The sequence below is a fragment of the Lepidochelys olivacea genome, assembly GCF_965140295.1.
Source record: "Lepidochelys olivacea isolate rLepOli2 genome assembly, chromosome: 11".
Classification (NCBI taxonomy): Eukaryota; Metazoa; Chordata; order Testudines; family Cheloniidae; genus Lepidochelys; species Lepidochelys olivacea.
In genome coordinates, this window is record NC_140421.1 from 65,177,945 (window position 1) to 65,202,631 (window position 24,687).

The 24,687-nt window shown below is 43.7% G+C and overlaps 1 protein-coding gene across 8 annotated transcripts in view; it reads left to right on the forward strand.

Moving 5' to 3' along the window:
• Window positions 1–11,657: 11,657 nt before the first annotated feature.
• UNC80 (unc-80 homolog, NALCN channel complex subunit) overlaps window positions 11,658–24,687 on the forward strand; it is a 187,766-nt gene continuing 174,736 nt past the window's right edge. For all 8 annotated transcript variants that reach the window (XM_084643900.1, XM_084643903.1, XM_084643905.1 and 5 more), the window contains exons 1-2: window positions 11,658–11,795; window positions 12,925–12,973. In XM_084643900.1, the coding sequence (XP_084500026.1) occupies window positions 11,704–11,795; window positions 12,925–12,973 (141 nt within the window). In that variant the 5' untranslated portion in view covers window positions 11,658–11,703. The remainder of the gene's footprint in view (window positions 11,796–12,924; window positions 12,974–24,687) is intronic.

The following is a 24,687-nucleotide window of genomic DNA, read 5'->3' on the forward strand; positions in this document are numbered from 1 at the left end:
GAAGGGACAGCAGGAAGCTGGGGCTGTATTACCTTTCTTAAGGAATATTTGCAGCATAGGTGCTGGGATGACATGCACCCCCTTCTAGCTGATTCCCTGTCCTCCCCACTCCTCCCCAAATCCAACCATTACCTGCACCCTTTCCACTCACAGAGCCACCAATCTGTAGAAAGCCCTTGGTGCAGCTTGGAGGAAGGGGGAAGACAGTGCCCTGGATCTGGCTGATCCTACATTCTGTGTATAAGGGATATGGTCCATGAACATACAATATGATGCGGGCTAATTTAGCTACAACTAATCAGAAGAAATATCTTGGAGTCATCGTGGACAGTTCTCTGAAAACGTCCACACGGTGTGCAGCGGCAGTCAAAAAAGCAAACAGGATGTTAGGAATCATTAAAAGAGGGATAGAGAATAAGATGGAGAATATCTTATTGCCCCTATATAAACCCGTGGTACACCCACATCTTGAATACTGCGTACAGGTGTGGTCCCCTCATCCCAAAAAAGATATACTGGCATTAGAAAAGGTTCAGAAAAGGTCAGCTAAAATGATTAGGGGTTTGGAACATGTCCCATATGAGGAGAGATTAAAGAGGCTAGGACTTTTCAGCTTGGAAAAGAGGAGTCTAAGGGGGATATGATAGAGGTATATAAAATCATGAGTGGTGTGGAGAAAGTGAATAAGGAAACGTTATTTATTTGTTCCCATAATATAAGAACTAGGGGCCACCAAATGAACTTAATGGGCAGCAGGTTTAAAACAAATAAAAGGAAGTTCTTTTTCACTCAGCACACAGTCAACCTGTGGAACTCCTTGCCTGAGGAGGTTGTGAAGGCTAGGATTATAACAGGATTTAAAAGAGAACTGGATAAATTCATGGAGGTTAAGTCCATTAATGGCTATTAGCCAGGATGGGTAAGGAATGGTGTCCCTAGCCTCTGTTTGTCAGAGGGTGGAGATGGAGAGATCACTTGATTATTACCTGTTAGGTTCCCCCCCTCTGAGGCACCTGGCCTTGGTAGACAGGATACTGGGCTGGATGGATCTTTGGTCTGACCCAGTATGGCTGTTCTTATGAATGAAGGGACCCCCTGCTCCATCAGATCATGAGGGCATGATCTGCTCCCAAATTATTTTTGTCTTCCTTGAGCATATTCCCTGGTTTGTTGGGATGCTCTGGGAGCAAAGCAGGCAGCAGGGAGGGTATTTTTAAATAGAAAAACAAAGTGTATGGAAGCACATAGCTTTTGAGAGGGGAAAACATGGCACAAACTTTACTAACACAATAAATGAAGGAGCCACTGCCCTCCTTTTAGCGCCCATTAGCTAATAAAATGCTATGGGTGGACAATCAGCACCCTGCTATGGATGTCAGCCCCTAGTCTCAAGGGAGAGTCAAGCAGGGACGTTCAGGAGTGAAGACATGAATTGCTTCTCCACTCGCATCGGTGCAAATCAGACTTAACTCCACTGCAGTCAATAGATTTACATCAGTGTAAGAGAGAGGAGAATCAGGCCCAAAGGAGGTAGGATGGCTTTATGTTAAAAACAAAGCTGGAATTATAACCCAGCAGGACACAGCACCACGAGTAAATCTAAGACCCCGATGCACCAGAATGCCAATGGGATGCACGGGCATGAACTGTCCCGCCTTCTGCAGCTTTTGCCCTCCTTCCTGCCTCACCCTCTCACTGGGGCAGGCTGAGGGCCGGAGTGTGGGTGAGCCGCTGAGACCCTGTAAAGCTACTGCTTAGACAGACCACTAGGGGGCCTTGTGGGAGAAGTATAAAAGCTGGCTGGCAGGCAGGCCAGGAAAGCAGTGATTCTCCCTGAGTTTCTGTGCTCAGGGGAGCAGAATAAGGTACCCTGCTGATGGGTAAGTGGCAGAGGCAGAAGGAGCCTGAAGAGCAGCAAAGCTACTGAGGAAATTACCCCTGCCCCAGTGGTGTGAGGGAATCCCTAGTTGGAGGGGAAGAACTGGGGGGGAATGAACACCACCACTGGGTGGGTGTTTGGGGAGGGGGCCACAGACCTGTTCAACAACTACTCAGCGGCAGCTGGGGGAGAGGGAAGCCACAGCCCTTTCCACCTACCCCCACCCCTGTTTGACTGAAGCAGCTATGTAGAGGAGAGCCCCACTTGTTCTGTGAACACCTTGGTCTCTGTGTGCTTGCTATGGATGAGGGCAGGGGAACAAAGATGCTGGTGATCTATTTTGCTCACTTCCATTGCTGGGTGTGAACATGTTTAACCAGGAAGCATGGACCTGCATTAGGAATTACTAGACACATGCAGGCTACCAGAGCCCACTGGTCTGTGCTTTCTTGGCATGGCATAGCCCCTGCCCACTTCCCTGGTGTGTCACTATCTCCAGCAGCTGCTCTGGTCATTGTGAAAAGGGACCTCCCTGTTCCATTTCAGCCATTTGCCTGGGTGGCCTAATGTGGGGCCATATCCTGCAGGGCTTAAAGTGATAACAGTGAGAGTTTCACCTCAGTGAGGCATGAAAGAGGCCTGCAGGATCTAGGCCTTGAGAGAGCCATGTAGTTGATTTGCTATGAAATATTTCTGCTATTATTCCTGCTCAGCTCTAACTTCCTAAGGGGGAAAGGTGCCTCATCTACTACTTAGATTTGTATTGAAGTTTATTTTGCAGTACTTTATCAAACCTCTTACCTGCACCCTGAAGGCCTCTATCTCCTACTAAGAAAAAACTCAGCTGCTTTAGCTTTGCTTTATAACTAATGCCCTTTAACATGGGCATCTCCTTGCTGATCCTACTTTATTGTGGCTCCAAAGCACTCCTGGTTTCTGCATTAAAATAGAGACCAAAATTGGATAGAGTACTCTAATCCCTCATTAAACCGTGCCTTATAAAGCTTAAAATCACTTTGGAATGCCTCAGACTAAAAAGCAGTGTCTTATTTTCCTTTTCACTGCAATTGGCCAGATGGTTATAGACTTGGGGGGGTGTTCTAAGTAATTCCTAAATCCTCTTCTCGCTACACTGAGTGAGCTACATCACTGAAGTTCAAACTCCCTTTTTTAGAGCTTATTTAATCAATAGATATTTAGAGACCAATGCTTGCCTGAGTTGCTTGGTGATCTTAAGGAAACTTAAGCCGGGGGGGAGAGAATCAGCCTGATGCAGCAACAACTTCAAGCTGAGCATATCGTCCCCATAGTAAAGAAAGCAAATTCTGCAAGACTAGTCTTTCTAGAAAGTTCTAGTCTACATTGTCTTCTAAACCCCTCTGATGGTGGTTAAGCTGCTTATCTGTGCCATGTAGGCCTGCTCAGAGCAGAATTAGATGACATGGCGCTTATGACCTCTGTTCCTGCATGGAGCCCTGTCTATACTAGTGCTCTGACTGGGGATAGCAACAGTAAAATTCTATCAAAAACATCCCACTGTAGACACAGCCGTGGATGCCTGAAGCCATGCTTCTGCATGGTAGATATAAAGGAATTAAAGTGGGCAGTCGAACACTTACACACTAGAACTTCAGAGCCCTTGGATGGGAATGGGTCACAGCCCACATGGCACAATACTGCAAGGTTCAGAAATAAAACGTAACCAAGCTACTCTGAACTGCCCTGCACAAGGAAGTTGGTGCTATTAATCATCTACTGAAAGGAAGAGCTAATGCTAGTAACATGCTTCAGCTGTGGGGAAACATCCTCAGTGAAGGAGTCAGCACTGAGAAAAAAGACAGTGGATGAGGCAAAAAAATCTTCTTTAAGCAGGTACAGCTAAAGCAATCCCTGAGTGCAGCTGGAGAGATTTGTCTTGGCACTGTCAGGTGAGGAGCAGTGATTAGCTAGGTACTTCAATTAGCAATCCTGCCTTCTCTTGCTGGCTTAATATCTTATTTTTAATAGTACATGGTATCTGATATACCTTAAGCCAGTGGTTCTCAACCTTTTTGGACCAGGACACACTTGCATAGAAGGCCCTAAATGGAATGACACCACTGCTATGCCAGACAACTGAGCAGCAGAGAACATGTCTCTCTTCCCCTCCGCCCCCAACTCCTGCCCTGGCACGATGCAGAGCTTGGCTGCATGGTGCTGCTTGCAGCAGCAGTGTGGGGTGAGGAGGCTGGTGGCCTTGAGGAAGAACCAAGGGAATAGATAATGCATTTTATATTGTATAGTGAGACAGGTGTAGTCCCTTATGTCTGGAAAGGATTTATGGTGGACATGCAGAGTCCCAAGGCTTGTCTACATTACCTGCTAGATCGACGGGCAGCAATTGATCCAATGGGGGTCAATTTATAGTGTCTAGTCTAGACATGATAATTCAACTGCCGAGTGCTCTCCTGTACTCCACCAGGGCGAGAGGCGGAGTTGATGGGAGAGTGTCAGCTGTCGACTTACCGCAGTGAAGACACTGCGGTAAGTAGATCTAAGTACATCAACTTCAGCTATGTTATTCACGTACCTGAAGTTGCGTAACTTAAATTTTGTTTTCCCTCCCCACCCCAAGTATAGACCAGGCCCCTGTTGCTACTGTAAAACACTACAAGAGGAAGTGTGGTCTAGTGGTTAGGGCACTGGACTGGGACTCTGGGAGCCTTGGTTGTCCTCCTATCCAGCTGTGTGATCTTAAGGATGTTGCATTGCCTCATTTTCCTTCCCCTCCTTTATCTGTCTGGCACTGCTTCTAACAATATATTTGAACAGCGCAAATTGCAGTGAGGGCCTTACTTTTGGGGGATGTGCTACTAGGCTACAAATAACAGATTAATACTGCCCATGATATATAGTAAATGCAGTGGAGTAGGTGGGCTTCTGTTCTGTCTTAAGCCACCATATTGGAAAAGGGCATTTTTTTTTCCCACCCCAGAGCACTCCTTAAGAGTCCCTAAGCCAATCCTGTTACTTCAGCTGTGTAGTGGGGGCAGGTGGCTCAACATGCCCTTCATAATCTAGTTGAATCAGGTTCCAGTTGCGATCTCTTGCTGTTACCCCAACCTCTTCTGGCTATCTTGAATCATGACAAGAAACCAGAACTGGTTTTGGGCCCTATGTGGGGAATAATTACCTCAGTATCTCTGGCATTACATAGGTGTTCCCTATGCAAAGCGTCCAGTCTTCAGAAGAGCTTGCTTCTCATTTAGGGCCTAAAATAAATGGTCAGACTTTCAAAAGAGCTCAGCACTCCTTGAAAATCTGGACTTAATTGTGGGTTCTGAGCACTTGAAAATGTAGCATTGAGGTCTCTTGAAAATATGGGCCTAAGTGTGGGGGCTACTGCATGTCTTGAGGCCCATGCTATTCAGTTATACCAAGCAAAAGTCACGAGATATTTAGACTCATAGACTTTAAGGTCAGAAGGGACCATTATGATGGTCTAGTCTGATGTCCTGCACAACGCAGGCCACCGAATCTCACCCACCCACTCCTGTAACAAACCCCTAACCTATGTCTGAGCTATTGAAGTCCTCAAATCCGGGTTTAAAGACTTCAAGGTGCAGAGAATCCTCCAGCAAGTGACCCATGCCCTGCACTGCAGAGGAAGGTGAAAAAACCCCAGGGCCTCTGCCAATCTGCCCTAGAGGAAAATTCCTTCCTGACCCCAAATAGCATCACAAGCCAACAGGTCACTATTCTCTTTTTAATACACTGCAGAGGTTGCCCTATTAGACTCCTCAGTGTATTATGCTGTGACACTCCATGTAACTCATTTACTTGTCTCCTATTCTATAGGCCTGTTGCATATCAGTGTCTATCTTGTGCTCAAACAAATTATTCAGGTTGATCCTATTTACTCTGACTGCCATAAAACACAAGTAGGTATCATAGCAACTGCATGTCGCTTTGTTCTGATTTGTTTCCTGCATGTCTAAGCGGCAAAACAGCACCAGAGAGACTCCCTGGGATATAAAGGAAACAACCCATCCCCTTAATACAGAGATTTTTTTTTTCCTAGATATTTAATCACTGACCTCTATTTGGCTGTCAAGGAAAGCTGGGGTGGGTCTGAGGCATTTCTTACTGGGGCACCATCTTGTTAGTATGTAAGTACACCCAAATGGTGGCTGTTAGTGTGAATGACAGCCCCAGCTGTGAGCAGATAATCTGTGGTTTTTACAAGTAGGATAAAGGTTAATAGAAAATGTGTTCCTAACTTGCAGTCTGATTCTCTCTTGTTAGTTGCCAGTTCCCCAGCTAGGGAACCCCTGCAGAGCAGAGGCTGCTGTAAATTGCAGCAGGGACCAAATTGGCCTGCAGCTACTCCAGAATTTGGGAACCACATAAAAAGCATAAAGCCACCCTTGCCTCTCTTCCTTTGTCTTGTGCTAATTACAGCTTGGCCAGACCAGAGAATCTTCACCTAGATCTGAGATCCTTGTCCTTCTGAAACTCTTCTTCCTCACTGTTCCTTTTGCACCAGCAGATGGGAATCTCCATGTTTTAAAATCCTCTATTTATGATGACACTTCAGATTTCTTCCACTAGTTTGAGATTCCCAGTACTTAAAATGGCAAGTATGTAGTAGAAATTTTACCAGTTTGCACAGGTAAAGAGCCAGATACTCAGCTGGTATAATTGGCACAGGTCCACTGAAGACCACACCGGCACGGCTTACACCAGCTGAGTATCTGGCCCAAAGTGTCAAAGTTGGCATATTTGGAGCATAAACTGCACAATTAACCCTTTCACTCAGACTTTTCAAATTGTTCTACTTGCTTTTACATCTAATTGTGTGGTTTGTTTGTTTTTTTTTTAAAAAAGAAACCCTAGTCTCTTTAAATACTGTAGCTTGTCTGGGGAATTCATCCAGTCTCTTATATCAGTTAGCCTACCTGATATTGGGTTTATATACTTTAAAAGACATCTTTCCCACTGGCAAGAGCATATCTTGTCTTGGCAGGGCATAAGACTGTTGAGATCAGCCAGGTTGTCCCAGTTCTCCATCCCACTGTTGAATCTGGCTTGGGCGGTGGAAAGACTTGTTGGTGATAGGCTCTGCCTGCATCACTCCCTCCTTGAGTATGTCCATTACAATTCTATATTGTCATCTTGAGTACTGTCATGTGATAATGCAAAGCATTGCCATCACTAAACCAGGAACATAATATAGTCCCTAAAGGTTCTCCCTAGAAACTTCCACAGCCCTATCCTTCCTGGCTTGCTGTCACACTTATAAAGAAACAGTACACTTATTGTCATCCTCCATCTTTTTTTTTTTAATTATTATAAATGAGAACTAACATTTGTAGCAAATTACAGTTCCAGAGTCTCCACTGGCCTCATCATTCATCCAGGTCTATTCATCTTCTGATCCTAAAGAGTTTTATCCATTTCAATTGGACTATACCTCTAGCATCTGATAGTCTTGTCGAGAAGGGTTCAAAAGTAGGAGTCTCTCCCTTCCCTAAGGCAGCAAGGTCACATGACCAACATCCCACTTTTTTGGGTCTGTTCTTGGAACCTTTATCATTCAAAACAATATAGAATCTCATGGAAAGAATCTCATAGTGACAACAGCTGGTGTAAAAGACTTTCTTGGTGGTCAGAGTAGACCTGAAATAGGAAGTGAAGTCTCACTAAACCAGGGATTGTCTTCCACTTTTAGCAGGGCTAGTTATTCTGGTTTAAGTTTGAGTAAGACTTGCATTTCATTCTAACAGTCAAAGATGATGAACTCAATTTGCTAGCTTTCAGTCTTGCATCCTTTAAGGAGGGCCACTTATGACAAAGATTTGTATAAGGCTGGTGGCATTGTCTATGGCTGGTGACTGTTAGCAGACCTAATGTGGGATCTTTCTGTTAAAATTCTCTGAGCATTCTGTACTGCTCTTTCCCCTAGTCCAGAGATTGGCAACCTTTGGCACATGGCCTGCCAGGGTAAGCCCCCTGGCTGGCCGGGCTGGTTTATTTACCTGCCGCGTCTGCAGGTTCGACTGATCGTGGCTCCCACTGGCCACAGTTCGCTGTCCCAGGCCAATGGGGGATGCAGAAAGGGCGGCCAGCACATCCCTCGGCCCGCGCCACTTCCCGCAGCCCCCAAAGGTTGCCAATCCCTGCCCTGGTCTATGCTCTTGTGGGGACTGGAAGTAATCTGCTCAAAATGATCAAGTTATGAATTCAGGGTCCTATTGTCAGTGACTTCTTTAGAAAGGAAAAGACTGTAAAATAGTCACAGAGGATGGGCAGGATGGGTTGGTCCATTTAATTATCAGGGAATACAGAGGTCTCAAACCTGATTCCCCCTTGTATTTTGGCACTAGTGGCTATTTTAGTCCTAATCTCAATGGTAAGACTGGCTAGCCACTCAAAATGGCATCCACATATGCTTATATCCTCCTGAGCCTCGAAGAATGTGGTTGATCCCATCACAAGGTCTAGTCTGCCCCATGCTGTCGCCAGTCTCTGGGGAGTGACCGCTTTAGTGTGCTAGCACCCACAGAGGCCAGGGGACTCGAAGCCTGGGCTTTCCCCTTATCTCTTCCCGTGACTCCCTGCAGCAAATCCAAATCCTTCTGTAGGAGGTGTTTGTTTACTGTGCCCCTCTTTACATCAACATAGGCAGCCTTTACAAAACAAGGTAACCATTTATTAGTCACCTGGCATCTGAGTCCCTAGGTTAGCACAGAGGGGCAGAAGTTAAGCTATAGTTCACTCTGGTCAAACAAGTGCCACTAGGAGCTCACCAAGCTGTGATGAACTCCATCTCTGGCTCTCCCTACCTGTTCCTCCTTTTTGTCTCCCCTAGGTCAAGGCTCCTGAGGCCCTCCAAAAGAGCCACCCTTCTGGTTGCCTGACACCTTGTTCTCCTGCTTAGTTCCCGAGTCCTACCCTGCTGGGGTTTCCTGTTGATTGCTCAGTCACTGGGATGTCTGTCATTCTGGACCCTCTGTTTGGTTTGAAACAGTTCTTCAATGATCCTGTTAATTCCTTCCAGATAGCAAGCATGCATGCACGCACCCCTCCTGCACTGTTCCAAGAACAACGTTAACCCTTTTGCACCTACATGTTAGCAATGCAATGTACAGAGGAAAACTGAGGCATGCCTGGGATTAATAAAAACAAGTATTTTTTAAAACTCCCTCTTGGTCACAGATCAACTTGGCTCTTCAGTAAGGTCAGCCAATGCAAGGACTACACCAGGCTTAAATCTTATCAAAACTATTGGCAATCTCTGACATCTAGGGGGCAGGGCACCTTATGTAGGTCATAAAGCATAAGCTACTTGTATTGTTTATCACAAGCCTGAACTTGTCATGATCCTGCAGGTAGCTTGTGGCCTCTTTACTTGATGTACCCAGCCTGGGAGTTGTGAGCTCTAGGCTTCTCTGAAAATCAGGCCATTTTTATTTCAGTCCCCCAGGTTTGAAAACTGTAGCCTATATTACCTTTCACTTCTAGAGCACCTTTCGATTGTTGGCTTTGACTTTCTTTATACATTTAGCCTCCCGAAATGCTCTGAAGTAGCAGATATGGATAGACTTGGCCATAAGAGTCTTTTTTTTTTTTTACACAAAACTAGTACCATTGCAATGAAGGATCCAGGGTGCCTCGTTAGCCACTGCAGCAGAGGTAGCAAAAAGACACTGCACAGAAATATTGCAGAACACACATTATTTCATGAAAGCATCCCATGCAGCCCTAGAACCTGGCATCTCTTACTGTAAGTTAGACTCTTCCCGGAGGCCTCTCCACACATCAGAAAATAACAAGCTAAGAACAACAAGGGTGGTATGGATTTCAAGAAGCTGACCCCCCTTTGACAAGTTAGAGTCATGGAAACTCTCATAGCAAACAGGGCTGCTACCTGTTTCTCTGCCCCTGTCTTGCTGGGTTGCTAGAGAATACCTGATCCCTGACGCAGAGACCATCTTCTTCTGAGGGAAATCTACCATCCACATTAAAACATGGAGTAGCCTTACCAAAACTAAAGAAACAATAATTCTTTGCTGGAGTTCTTGCAAGCTGCTGCCCACTGTAACTAAACTTAGAAGGTCCCAGAACATGCTTCAGCAGCCAGTCTCCTGGATTCCTCTGTTAGAAAAGGGTTGTGGCATGGTGCATGACACCCTCCTGCCCAAAGGCCAGGGTATAAAATCATAGACCTCCTGCTGGATGTCTGGCATTTGGTACTGTTGGTCACCACATTTCTGCAGTCCCATCTCTAAGAAGATGCATGAATGAATGGTTTGGGTCTTAACAACGCTATGTTACGGGCAACTGTTCTCTACCTTCGATGGCCTTGCCTGCAAAGTCCCACAAGGCTAAATCTTTCCTTTATCACATTTGGCATCTACATGGAACAAGTGGGGCAGTTAATGAGGCAGCACAGGCTGAAGTGCTGGCATTATACAGCTGGCACACACATGTATGGCTCCTTCATATCAAGTACAAGTAGCAACCAGAGTTCCCCACCCTGTCAGGCGTGGTGGGGCTCAGACTTCTGCCCTGGGGTGGTGGGTAGCAGACTTAAGCCATGCAGCAGCAGGCTCCATCCCCTCGCTGTCGCATTTTGGTCTGGGGTCCCAAGCTCACCACCGCACCTGGGCCCCCGCTGCTTCTCCTGTCCCTTCACCAACACCAGCCCCCACTGTCTCCCTGCCCACCTCCCCATCCAGAACTTAATTTGTCTCCTGGCTTGCCAGGGCCGGGTAAGGCTGTTGTGAAAAGTGATGTTTGTTAATGTCACTTTTCACTGCCTTCTAGCTAGCTCCTCTGCTGTGAAAAGTGATATCTGTGTGTTTGTTAATATCACTTTTCACAGAAACAGACTTACTAGCTGACAGGTCCAAAGGAAAAGGGGGGGGGGGGGGGAAACAACCGCACAAACAACGACAAAAACATGCAAAGCACCGTATTTTTTGTATTTTGTTTAGGTCCAGTAAAGAGTAGAGACAACTGTACATAAATAAATTACAATGATTTGGACATGGCAACAGGCATATTTACTTTTTGTCCCAAAGGTTGAAACCTGAGTGTTTTAGAAAAACTTGTCCAAGCGGCCACCAGCAAGAGTTGGTGGCCGCAATCAGAGGCCCCCAAGAAACGTTTTGTGAGAACCCCTGCCTCAAAGCACCCTCATAAAGGAACAGGTACCTGAGTCGTTCCCCTCCTTCTCCTGCCCTGTAAACAACCCACGGTAACAGCCTCTCTGGGACAGGGGCCAGCCTTTTTCATCCCCTGCTGCCACACAAAGTGGTGAGGTCCCCGTCTCTTCTCGCCCTGTGACGAGGGAACTCCCACACACCTCTTGATGTCCCGCAGGGGGAGGACCCCTCTCCTGCACCTCTTTTTGGGTAGTTACCCAGCAGGCGCCCTTTGAGGGGGCTGCAGACGGTTATTACTCGCAGGGGCAGACACACACCCCCCCCCGGGCCTCCTGCGGGGAGAGCGGGACGCTGCTCGGGAAGGACGGGCTGGGGTTGCACTCGCCACAGGTGGCGCTTGGCCCAGCCGCGGCTGTGGGCCGGGCGCGGTAGGAGAGCGCGGCCTGCCCTGGGGGCTCAAGGGCTGGCGCCCGGCGCTGCCCTGCCGGGGGCTGGCGCTGGTCGCTGTCCGCGGAGGGAGGTGCTGAAGGCCGGGAGGAGGCGGACACCGTCGCTCGCTCGCTCTCACCCAGCCCCCGCCCCGCCGCCTCCCAGCCTGCTGCAGCCATCTTGCGCGGCGCGGGGAAGCAGCCGCGGGCGCCCCGGGCTGGCTCGGCGCGGGCCGCCGCCGCCGCCATGGTGAAGAGGAAAAGCTCCGAGGGCCCGGAGCAGGAGGGCGGCCGCGGCGTCCCTCTGCCCATCCAGACCTTCCTGTGGCGGCAAACCAGGTGCGAGCGGAGCCGGGCGGGGTACCCGGCGCCGGCCCCCTGTCCCGCTTGGCGGGCCTCGGGGGCCCCCGCCGGCAGGGCTGACGGGCCGGCGGCCGCGCTGCCCGCGGGCTGGACGTGACTGGCGCTCTGCCCAAGTCCGGGCGCCCCTAGTTGAGCTGGCTCCCGGGTCAGCCCCGGACTGCCTGAGGAGGGGAGGGCTGGATGAATATTGGGGGGGTGGGGTTCCCCCCACTTCAAAATCTGGGCTATCTTTATGCGATTAGTATTTCTACCCCCCCCCCAAAAAACACCCCCCAAACCCTCTGACTGTCAACCTGTTAGTGTGATGTTTGTTTTTGTAGGGTCTCTGGGGGGGGGGGTGTTGTTGTTTATCCAGTGGTAGACTGCTAAGGCAAACTTCCAAGGGATGGCTGAGTTTGAGCAAACACTGCATTATGAGGTCCGAAATAGCCTCAAACTTCAAGGCCTGAGCTCCTGCACATTGCAGCCCCCCACAACCCACTCCCGTAACAGACCTTTAACCTCTGGCTGGGTCACTGACGTCCTCAAGTCTAACTACTTGTTGTGGGGTGGGTGAGTTTTCTAGCTAAAACTTGTGAGGAAATGGAGGCCTCCAAGCCATTCAGATAGCTGTGTATTAATAATTAGAGGGAAAGAAACAGAGTGGAAAAGATCATTAACACAATCTACTAGCAAACTAAAGCTATTCAACTCATAGCTTCAGTAATACTTAATATATTCTTATTCTCCTAAATACTTTGATAAATGGTAAATGTGACTACTAGGCTTCGTTCTGATGAGTTAAAATGGCTGAATTCTATTTACCTTTAATGGAAGAAAATCATATTTTTAAAATGTCTTGCTTTTATATTGGTATTTGCGAAAACCTTCTGTTTATGGAAAAGGTAATAATAACATTCTGTACAGTGCTTTCAACAGGTATCTGAATTTCTCATGGCTTCATTCCTGTTTGTTACATGGGCTTATCTAGCCACTTAAGTAACCTTGTCACACTGACAAAATAATTTAATTAAAAATGACTCAATAAAGAACGTGCTTAATGTGCATATCTATAACTACTGTTATGAAAGCTAACTCTTGTTTTTGCTGTTTGTTGGATTTTTAGTGCATTTTTGAGGCCCAAACTGGGAAAACAGTATGAAGCTTCCTGCGTGGTATGTTTTTTGTCTTAAACTCATCGTAGTTTACTAGTTTTATGCAGCATTGGCTAAATATGGAAACTTGATAAAAGAATGAACTCAAAGGGCCAAATAATCTCTTGTGTGAATCCATTTACATCAGTAGTTACCCCAGAGATGGAAAAATGTTCCAAATACCTATGCAAAGAAGTCAAACCAGACATGCAGCCCAAAATGCACTTAAAAGCATATTAGTTGAGAAATTTGTCATGTTCAAAGACCATAGTAAAATATTTGGGTGGGGGCAACAATATCTTGGGCCCTCATCCTGCAATCACTTATGTGCTTAACTTTGTGCATATAATTAATCCCAGTTACATTAATGGAAATATGAATATGTATAAGAAATATATGCATAAATATTTTCAGGAATAAGGCCTTAACTTGTATTTCTGTAGTCCCATATGCAAACTACTAATGAAACTGAACAAATCAGAAAATAGAGAACACAATATTTTAACAGTACAGTCAAATACAGAAACTATTATAAAATAGTTACCATTATCTGTATATTACCAGCTGTGTCTTTAAAGAGCTTGACTTCTGAGAGAGCTGATTCGCTAAGAAAATTATTTGACAAGGTCAAATTAAATGTGTCTAGGACACTTCATGATTCCTTGAACAGTTATTGTGCACTGCAGTTGAGCTTCCAATGTATTAAACTAAGTCAATTGTCAAATTTGGATGTAATTTTTTTTTAAGAGTTGAAATAGCAATCCTGACACAAATTGAGAGACTAGAGTATGATTTTTTTAAAGTCTTTACCGCATTCTCTGACTCCTCCTTACAAGACGGAGAACTGGAGCAACCCTGAGTATGTGTGCCACATATCACTTGGAAGATTTAGAACCATTTTTTCTTCTTATCATGCTGTGAATTCTGCAATGTTTTATTTTCAAATACTGAAAAAGGACCACTGAAAAAGTAGTCAAAGGAAGTGCTTGGTGTGGGTGGACGGAGGTGGGGGAGTTGGGTAATATATGCTAATATGGCAGGTCTGGATTCCTAAGCACCAAGCCATTGTCAGTAGCAATACCTAGCTGGATATGTGTTGGAAAAATTACAGCTGGCTGCACTGCACTCCTTCACCAATTTGGGGTCTCATGAATTTTCCCTAGTCATGCCCTAACACACCTGTGCTTCCACCTCTGTGGTCCATTATAGAAACTCACCTATGTATGCCCACATAGGTAGGCAGACTCCTACCTATGTGAGTTCTCCTACCTACATGCTTATCCCACCAAGTACAGGTCCAACAGTCATCCTGTTGTGTAAGCCCCTACAATGCTGATGCAAGCTCACTCAGCATTTGTCCTTCTATGTGTGTATCCAAGTACTTACAGTTGTCTATATTTGTAACATGGATGGCTGAAGAGGTTTCATGCTTCTGAGAATAATTCAGCAACACATTGATATTCTGTCTGTATTTATTGGTAGAATATCTCTCCTGCAGACATTCAGGCAACCTACTCCAGCAAATGAATTTGGCATTACAAAGGATTTGTAGCCTTCATGCTTATGGCCACCACTCAGCACACTAAAAAAACACTTGTTTCTTCAGCTGCATCCTGCAGTTGTGAATTAATGTCCTTATGTAGTTTATGATAGGAAATTTCCAAATGTGAGACTTAACTATGAGAAGTTGAGAAAAGAAGAATATAGGACCTGATCTGTTGAATCAAGCTACTGATTCCTCTAGTCAGTCTCTTACTCTTGGAAAAGAAAGATAAGCCTCTCTCCATGCCAATAATGCACCTATGCAATTATATCATGCTGGGGGGCGGGGGGAGGGGGCTTAATATTTTTGGATCTCTGCAGGCAATCAGCTCATGCCCTGAAGGATGGGATGTGATTATCATATAGTGTTATTGGCTGGCACAACTACACAATGTTCCGTAGCCGTTACTGTCTATCCATATTTAGTATCTCAGACATATTTGATTCAAGGACTGTTTTCTATAGACAGTGAATTTCATTGGTTGATTGTACATACATCATGCAAAGAAGTGCCACTTTTTCCTTGGCTCTAAATTCACTGCACTTTAAGTTTTGGTTTCACTTGTTTCCATATTAGGGTATAAAACAGGGGTGGGCAAACTTTTTGGCCACAGGGCCACATCTGGGTGGGGAAATTGCATGCAGGGCCATGAATATAGGGCTGGGGCAAAGGGTTGGGATGTGTGGGGGGGTACAGTGTTCAGGAAGGGGCAGCGTGCATCAGGGGGCTCAGGGCAGGGGGTTAGGGTACAGAAGGGAGTGCAGAGTGCAGGAAGGGTTCGGGGTGCGGGCTCCAGGATGGCAGCAGCGAGCAGCTGGGCTAAGACAGGATCCCTGCCTTCCCTGGCCCCGCGCCACTCCAGAAGTGGCCGGCACCATGTCCCTGCGGCCCCTGGGGGAGGGAGGGCAGAGGCTCCACGCGCTACCCTCACCTGCCAGTACCTCCCCCGAAGCTCCCACTGGCCATGGTTCCCTGTTCCCAGCCAATGGGAGCTGCAGGGGGTGGTGCCTGCAGATGAGAGCAGCGTGCGGAGCCTTCTGCCCCCTCTCCCACAGGGGCCACAGGGATGTGGTGCCGGCCGCTTCTGGGAGCGGCGCCATTGGGGTGGCAGTCCCGCAGGCTGGATTCAAAGTCCTGGTTTGCCCACCCTCATTTGCCCTGTCTGACCTGGTTTGCCCACCCCGGTATAAAAGGACTCATTGGTTCTCCTTAGATGCTTCATAATTTTTAATATCCTTAGCTGAGTCTTGCTCTAAGGGCCAAATTCTTCTGGTCTTAGTTACACAAGTAGTCCTTTTGACTCTGGTGGACTACTGTGAATTAGACAGGCATACTTTGTCTCTAAATCTTAGTAGATTAAATAGCTTTTTTTATTACTATTCTTTTCAATTTCTCACATTGTGATAAATTTCAAACAAACCCAGTTAGAGGTACAGAAAGGTTTACATTCTTCGTACCTTTCCTAAAGTGAGGTAGCCAAAACTGCAATTGTTGTTGTACATGGTAGTGGGGGCAGAAGGAGAGGTACTATTGGTAGATGCATCTGACATTGTCTATCTGTTTGGAATGATCTAAGTATAAATGTTTTTAAAGTTGCTGCCCATTGGGCAGACAGCTTCAGTGAGTTATCCACTGAAAACCCCATCTCTTTCTGCAAAGGATCATGCAAATTCAGAGCTTACTAGTGTACAGAAGAAGGCTAGTGTCTTATTTCTCTGTAAACTTACACTTCTTTAAACTATCATGCTGCCAAACTGTGTACTATTCTGACTGGATCTGCCTTTTTTTATGGTCCTATATACATTTTGATAAATGAAACAGTTCTGCTGTCATTGACAAATATGACCCATTCACTGTTGCCTTCTTCCTCCAAATCAACAGGCTACATGACATGGTACTCCTCTAGTGCCCCCTGCCTTTCTTCACATCAGTTTGAGGAACATCAACTCCCCTGCAGCTCCCACTGGCAATTAAAAACACACAGCTGGCCCATGTCAGCTGACTCAAGCTCAGGTTCAGGGGCTGTCTATCTGCAGTGTAGACATTTGAGCTTGGACTGGAGCCCAGGCTCTAGGACCATGCAAAGCGGGAGGGTCCCAGAACTTAGGCTGCAGGCTGAGCCTGGATTTCTGCACCACAATTAAACAACCCCTTATCCTGAGCCCCGTGAGTCCATGTCAGCTGCAGTCTAATTACAGTGTAGACATACCCTTGATTTGTAAACTGATAGGAAACTAGGTTTTTCCCCAAACAACCTCTGAACAAACTCACTAAAGCTTTTTCTGCTATTGAGTATAATGAAGACTGAGCATTAAAGAATACTTTAAGTTTTTATGCTATCTTCCTGCTTGAGAGTGTGGGGTTTTTTTAAAATGTCACAATACTCTTCTGTAGAACTATAATCCTTTTTTGAGGCGGTGAAGGTGGTGGTGGTGGTGGTGGAATAGAAGCATGGAGAGTGGAGTGCCTTGTCGATGGTCCCTTACCCTAGTAAATCAGTAGAAGAGGTAAAGTAGAATGCAGATCTCCTGATCTCTAATCCTGTACTTCAAACCACTCCATCTCCACACCATTAAACAGAGTTTTTAAAAAAAATACTCCCAAGTCCCAGGAACCTCACATATTGTGGAAGAGAATGAACATGCTGCCTTAGATGGGTACGACAATATTCAGTATGAGATCACAACATTCTCGCATGTGATTTGAGTAGGGGGTTGTAAACAGTGTCTTAAGCACCTGAGAAGCACAGTTAAATGAGACAGTGAGGGTATACCGTGCTAATATAAATGGGGCAAATACAGCTTTAGATATGGGCAGGCTGTAAGTAGAGGGCATAAGGCCCTAAAGAGAAGTCATGCTGAAAAACGGTCTTAAGCGAAACACATTTTGTACTTAGTGCCTCTTTGGATGGGGCGAAGGAGGGGCTTCAGGGACCTGAGCAGGGTGGATTGATTGAAATCACCAATTTTAATTTCTGTTTACATCAGCAAGCAGGAAATCTTGATTTATTTTTTTTTAATCAGTTTTAATCATGGGGGGAGGGATAGCTCAGTGGTTTGAGCATTGGCCTGCTAAACCCAGGGTTGTGAGTTCAATCCTTGAGGGGGCCATTTAGGGAGCTGGGGCAAAAACTGGGGATTGGCCCTGCTTTGAACAGGGGGTTGGGCTAGATGACCTCCTGAGGTCCCTTCCAACCCTGATATTCTATGATTCTATGTCTCTACATTTGTAGTATCTTAGTTATCTTCCTAAAGAAAGGTTGATTCTTGCTGGCTGATCAACATTTTAACGGTGATCAGCAACTAAATATAGTCTTTTTGCTGACCAGGAGAACACTCTATCAATACACATTTGTTTAAGCTATATAATTTACTTTTAGTTTTGCATTTAAAACTAACAGTTTCTGATAACAACTTCCTTGTTTAAATAAACAGTTAGTATCTGTAGTTAGTTCAATTCATTATGTTCTTCAGGATTTTAGAACTAGCAGATATCCTCTCACATGTAGTATTTAGTCAGAGATTGAAAGTGGGACACCAAACTTTTCAGCTTGTTCAACTCCAAATTGATTCGTTAACTTTTGAAGGAACTAGTCATTCCACTGAACTAGCTGAATAAACTGACATAAAGAAAATATTCTCTCTGAAATTGCGGAAGAGGCTACTGCTGTCAAAATCGAGTTCAGCACTTCACCAAACTCTGGTTCCAGGTGCCTAGCCAATGACCTTCAGCTGTTCAGTGGCTTGGCTTTCTTGAAAACTTGGCTACAAACATGTACCGATTAATTTTTTTTTTTTTTTGGTATTTAACTTAAATGACTTTAGAATATAATAAATTAGGCCTCATCAAAGATTGTCAGTTTCAGATTTAATTAGGTTTATTTTTTAAATAAACAAACCTCTTTAACAAATGTTTCTTTCAATCCACAATGCCCCTGAGGTCCTGGCTCAGCTACCCCTACCCCTTATTACTGGTGGCAGCTGAGTCTCTTCCTCCAGGAGGGTGCTGGGGCCTTCCTAAAGGACCCTTCCATTGGGGAATTCTGTGGAGGACCCCTGCCCATTTGGTGGTCCTGAGAGGTAGGATTGCTAGGGTCACATTCCCCCAAAGTCCTGGCTCTGCAGTGGTTGGGGTTGGGACTTAGCCAGCAGTATGCCTGCTTGTGCTGTTGGCAGCAGGTAAATATTATCTGTTTCACTCGCACATGAAAGATCATGTGACTTGAGTAATGTTATACAGGAAGCCTGTGGCAAAGTCAGTCCCAAAAGCACCTGTATCATCCTGTCTGGCATTGTAGCCCCGTGATTAGCCTTGCTCTGACAGAATGTGTGTAAACTTCAGGTGTAAGGAGCTACCTGGCCCCTATAAGGAAGTGCCCAAGGGAATGCAAAATACTGCAGAGGGAAATAGACCAGAAGGTCACTAGGGAACAGGGTGAAGAGAGAACACTGATGGTACGAACAAACTCAGAACCGGTTGATGGCACAGAACAGATGGCCTCAAAAGGAAAATCATAATGTAAGTGACCCTGGGGGAGCAGAGCACACACCAGGAACAGATTCAACATTGCCTATGAGTCTGCAATCATTATAATCAGTTCATGACATCAGCTTTCAATACTGCTCTCCAGATTGCCAACTCTGCAGATGTTCCCTTCCTTTCTGTAATTCAGGTGGCAGTGGAGCCCTTGTAATGTGTCAGTCTGCTGTGAGTAGTTGGTCAGGCTGTCTTTTGAAACCTATTAAGGCAAAGTTACAATAAAATGTTCATATACTACATCATACATCAGTTTTATAACTTTTTCTGGATCAGGTTAATATTCAAAGGCTAATCTACAGCATCTGACAGGTGAACCATCCTTCTGTGTGTATGTTGAAAAGGGTGATCACATTTCTAAACACCTGTCCTCTTGTTGGCACTTCTCTTGTGTACATACTTGGTATGAAAACTTTTCTATTACAAGGACAGTCCATATCTTACAACATCACAATTCCATAGGAGGAAGAGTTACATTTTTCCAGTAATATAAAATATAAAGTCTAGCCACTAACAATAAAGAAGAAATTAATTGGTTCTGTTTAATATGTAGATCCTCTCCTGGAACATTAAGTAAGGAGGTCAAGGGGGCTCTAGGATACTGGTATTTTGTCAGAAAACGAATCTCTTTAATAACTTCTTCCCCAAACCATCTAATTCCTGGACTTAACCACTATGTGTGCAAGTATGTACCCCTTTCTTTGCAACCCGTCCAACTGAGCGACTCTCTGGTAGCAAAAATGTGCCAGATCTTAACTAGATTCAAATGCTATCTATACAGCAATTTATAAATATGGGCTACGCAAATTGAAGATGTATATCCCATTTCCCATATAGAGACCCCCTTCTCCATATCAGATTTATTTCCAAAATCCCTCTCCCATCTTTTCATCTGGGTTGTCTTTTTATCAGTATCTTTTTCAGTCAAAATAGGTTTGATTTTTAAGATACATACCATTCTTTAGCTTGCTCCTGGTTGAACTCCTAGAATGTGGTTAAAGGTCTAGAGAGAGCTGCCTTGCATCCACATTTCACAAGAAAATGTTTGACTTGTGAAATACAAGATCTTTATATTATTTTAGTATATCATTATTTCATATCTTTTGGTATGATTTCAAATCAGGACCCAGTAACAGCTGTCTGAATGGAACAATCTTGGCTTTTACCCACAACTAGTAACTTTGATATTTTCTAGGGATAAATTCCTGATTATTAATGAAAGTAGCTAAGGGAGAAGGCCTCCCTGACAGGAATTTTTTAAAAAAAATAGTGCAAAACTGCTGAGGTGGTCTGGATAAATGGGTTATTTTTTTTTCTATATTTAATTACCTGGATTTCTTTTTAACCCAACAATTACTATGACTATTTGGACTCCAATCTTGATTGAATTTTACCTAGTGTTTGGATGGTCTGTTAACCCAATTAATCACATTTTAATTGTGATGGATAGTAAGGAAAATTAGGGAAAGTTAGTCCACCCCACCTTTGAATGTTAGAATTCATCCTTTCTCTTTTTATGTTTTAATATGAATTTAAATAGTGCTTCCTGCTATATTTTTAATGTCTCATCTGGGATGTGCTAAAACAAAAGTAGTATTTTTTGGAAGGACATTCATCTTTACTGAGGCTACCCTATCTAGCCAAAAAAAATCATATTTGTTCCATTCCTTCAAGTATTTTATTATTTTATTCCACATTGGAGGAAAATTTACCTTAAAAAGGTTTTTCTCTACAATATTTATTCCTAAATATTGTAAAGACTTTTTTATCCATTTAAATTGACGCAGCTGACAGTTTGATTTGGCCCTTTCTGGAGTATTAATTTCTAAAATTTCAGATTTATAATAGTTTATTTTGAAGCCTGCTACATGCCCAAATTCCAAAGTCAATTGTTTTATCATTTTTATCGAGGCTTCTGGATCGTACAAATATAACAAGACATTATCAGCATCCAAAGCTATTTTGTGTTCTAATCCAGAAAGCATTCTGATGCCCTTTATCAAGGGTATTTCTCACATTTATTACAAATGGCTTCAGAAGGAATAAATAGGGCTGATATACACTTATGAAACTGATTTCCAAAACCAAACCTTACCAAAATCTGTCTAAAGTACTCCCACTACAGCTGGTCAAAGACTTTCTCAGCGTCCATTGAAAGTAGCACACAGGAAAAATTGCTAGAATTAACATTTTTAGGTCAAATTCGGAGTTTTTCTGATATCAGAAAAATGTCTGCTGGCAATGAATCCAGACTGGTGTGGGTGAACACATTTGGGCCAGGTGACACTCAATCTGTTTTCTAGCAGCTTAGCATAAATTTTAGCATCTACATTAGTTAAAGAAACTTGTCTGTATGATTCACGGTTGGTAAGATCTTTTCCTTCTGTAGGAATGACCACAATTTTTGCCTCTTTCCCTTTATCTGGCATCTTGTTTCCCCAGCAAAACAACATTAAACAATTCAGTTAAAATAGGGACCAACACTTACTGTAAGGATTTATAATACTCCCCAGAAACCCTGGGGCTTTATTGGATTTTAAATTCTTAATTACAGCTTCAGTTTCCTCTGTAGCAATTTGCCTATCAAGAGCTGCCACATCAGTCTCTGAGAGCTGAGGTAATGTCACACTTCTCAGATATCTACTTATAAGTTTTTAGGATTTGGATGTTCTGAAGCATACAAACTATGGAAAAAGTTAGCAAATGTTTCAGATGCCAGTTACTAAATCTCCCTTCGTATTTCTAATCAGAGGGTTCGCTGATTTATCTTGTTTCTTTTTTAACGTTTGACTATCAGCTTTATTGGCCTGTTCATAATATTTTTGTTCAATATATCTAAGTGTTTGTAACAGGCTAATCTTCCATCTTACACATTTATTTTGTTAAACACTATATAAATACTCCTGTAGATTTATGTCTACCTTTCAAAACAGAAAGTTCTTTAACCCACCTCTCTTCTTCAAGACCTCCCATCTTTTTTAGGTATGATGCTTTATTTATAAGGATTTCCCTCATTACTGCCATTTTAGCATTCCAGAGAACACTTTTATTGATCTCTTCCTTATTGTTTGTTTCTGTATATTTCTGGAAATTTTCATCTAGCTCTTGAATTCTAAAGGGATCATACAACCAAGTTTTATTCAAGAACCAGGCTCTTTGGGACTCAGTGAAAAAACAAACTTTCAATCCAATAAGTGAAGGGGCATGATCAGACCCCCTTATAACTCCCAGATTAGATTTTTTTTCTAAATTAGCAGAGATACTAGGAACAAAAATCATATCAATCCTGGAATAAGATCAATGAGGAACAAAATAATTCAGGTGTCAGGACTGTATGTATTCATCTCCCACCACTTCCTCATATTTTAAGTGATGCAACAAATTTTCACTAGTTCCTCCTGGCTGTTCTTTGTGTACATTCGATCAATCCAAAGTGGGATTAATGCACTTTAAAACCCCCTCCTCCAGAATAATATTCCCTTCTCTAAAACTTCCTACGTTCCTAAAACACTGATCTTTTTTCAAAAAAAAAATCTTGTTTTTGATTGGGAGCATATTTATTGGCTAAGGTGAGAAATCTATCTTTCAAAGACCCCTTAATTAAAATCTGTCCTCTATATCTGTGAGTAATGCTGAAACAATAAAAGGGAAGTGTTTACCAAACAGTAGTGTCAACATTCTTCTATTAGATTGACCTGGAGAGAGACATGGTAGCTGTGTCCACGAGGTATTCAAGTATTTATCATTTTTAATTAAGGTATGTGTTTCCTGTAAATTAATTTCCTTTTCAGTGAAAAATCCCTTTTCAGTTAACAGAATACCCTTTTCCTTTTTGTGGCATTGTTCATTCCTTTCACATTAACAGTTATCACACTAATAAATTCACCCGTTAGTACCCAGTCTGCTCTTGCTCAGTATATCACCCTTTGTTAAAAGCAGTGAGACTCCCTAGTCAGGTGCCAGGTCTCCATTACATTTATATCTCTTCTTTAAATATGACATCTTTAGAGTTCCCATCATACACAATAATTTTAAAACTCCGACATACATTGCTTTTTCCCTTTTTTCTCTCCTTTTGTAACACCTGTATTGGTGTACCGTGATTCTGAGGCTGATTTACCATATTTTTTTTTAATTCTGAGCCCTAACGCTCTATTAATATATTTTTCTATTAAAACATATAACAATATTTAACATCTGTTTATATTCTCTTGTTCCCTTTTAGTCTCCCACCTCCCTCCCTATGTATTTCCCCCTCTTGCCTGGTCCTCTCTAGTTGTGAGAGCCCAGGCTCCCCTTACTTCCTCCATGGGTGTGTAAATTTGCAACGGGGAACTATTCTTTATATATTTTTAAGAACCAAGTCTTATCTTATCAAATATCTTTATAACATCGGGCACTATGAGATTATTATACCATCTTTGAGTTCACTTATTCTGACATTTTCCACCATAGGTGACCCTTCTCCAATTAATATACATTTTGGAATGTTTTAGATAACTCAAGTCAAGCTTGCTTCATTAGGGGAGATCTGGGTCTTTTGCTATTGCATTATTAACTTAGTTTATAATGTTGTGATTTATATTATCTATAATGTTATTCCCATTAAGTGTACTGTATCCACACAAAGTAAACTATCCAAAGTGCTATACAAACCAGCTTCCATTTAACTATATCCCTTTGTCATAATAACCACATGGATAAAATATTTTTTATTACAATGTCTTAGCCCATGTACTAATCCTGTTCTTGTCCAACTGCCTCCATGGTTTGTTTGGTGGAGGGGGAGATTTTGTTTTTGGGGGAAGGTGGGATGGACAGATCTTTGTAGTGGAGGATTTCTTTCTTTTCCTAGACATATAGATCTTCTGGTCTTTCCTCCTGGCTTGATGCGCCTCTTTCAAGATGGCTGTTGCCACCACACTTCCCCTTTGGTTTGTCCTTTCCAAAATAGCCACTGCCACACTTCCTCCCCCAGCCACAGTAGTTCCACTTTATTTTATTTTTTTCATCTCATTGCACTCACACACTAACTCCTTACAGGATAAGGAGGGTCCAGTTCAACATCTCTGAGCTTTCTGAGTCAATTTTAATATGTTCTTTAAGCTGATGGTACTGGATTCTGTGGCTGGATTTCCTTCCCCCCAGAGGCAGCTCTCTGTTACTGGCATCTGCCAGCCCTCTTCAGCCTTCCTTTTCTTCTTTTCAAATCTGGCTCTGTTTGATTGTTCATTTTTAGGGCACAAATCTGTGGATTCAGGTTGGCCTGGTTCTCTTTATCTTCTCATATTGCTTTAATTTATTCCCTGTATTGAAGAGACCTGGATTAGCTCACCACTATGTTTGCTAGTTTAGCCACGCCTCTATAGGCTGGGGTTTTGTTTTGTTTTGTTTTGTTTTAGCCTATTATAGCTAGACCCTTTGATTTCAGCTACATTTATAGTTCCCTGGGATCCCTCTTCTATTTTACACATTTCAGCTCTCCCATCCCACCCCCCCACCCCCCCGCCAAGGGCATATGTAACTGAGAGTGAATGGAGGGTAAAAAGTGGGCTGTTCATCTTGATTTTGCATTATTTTCAGGAAAGAATAAAGGAAATGGCGTCACTGCACACCTGCATGGCTGCAACGGAGAGCAGAGTCTGACCCGAAGCAC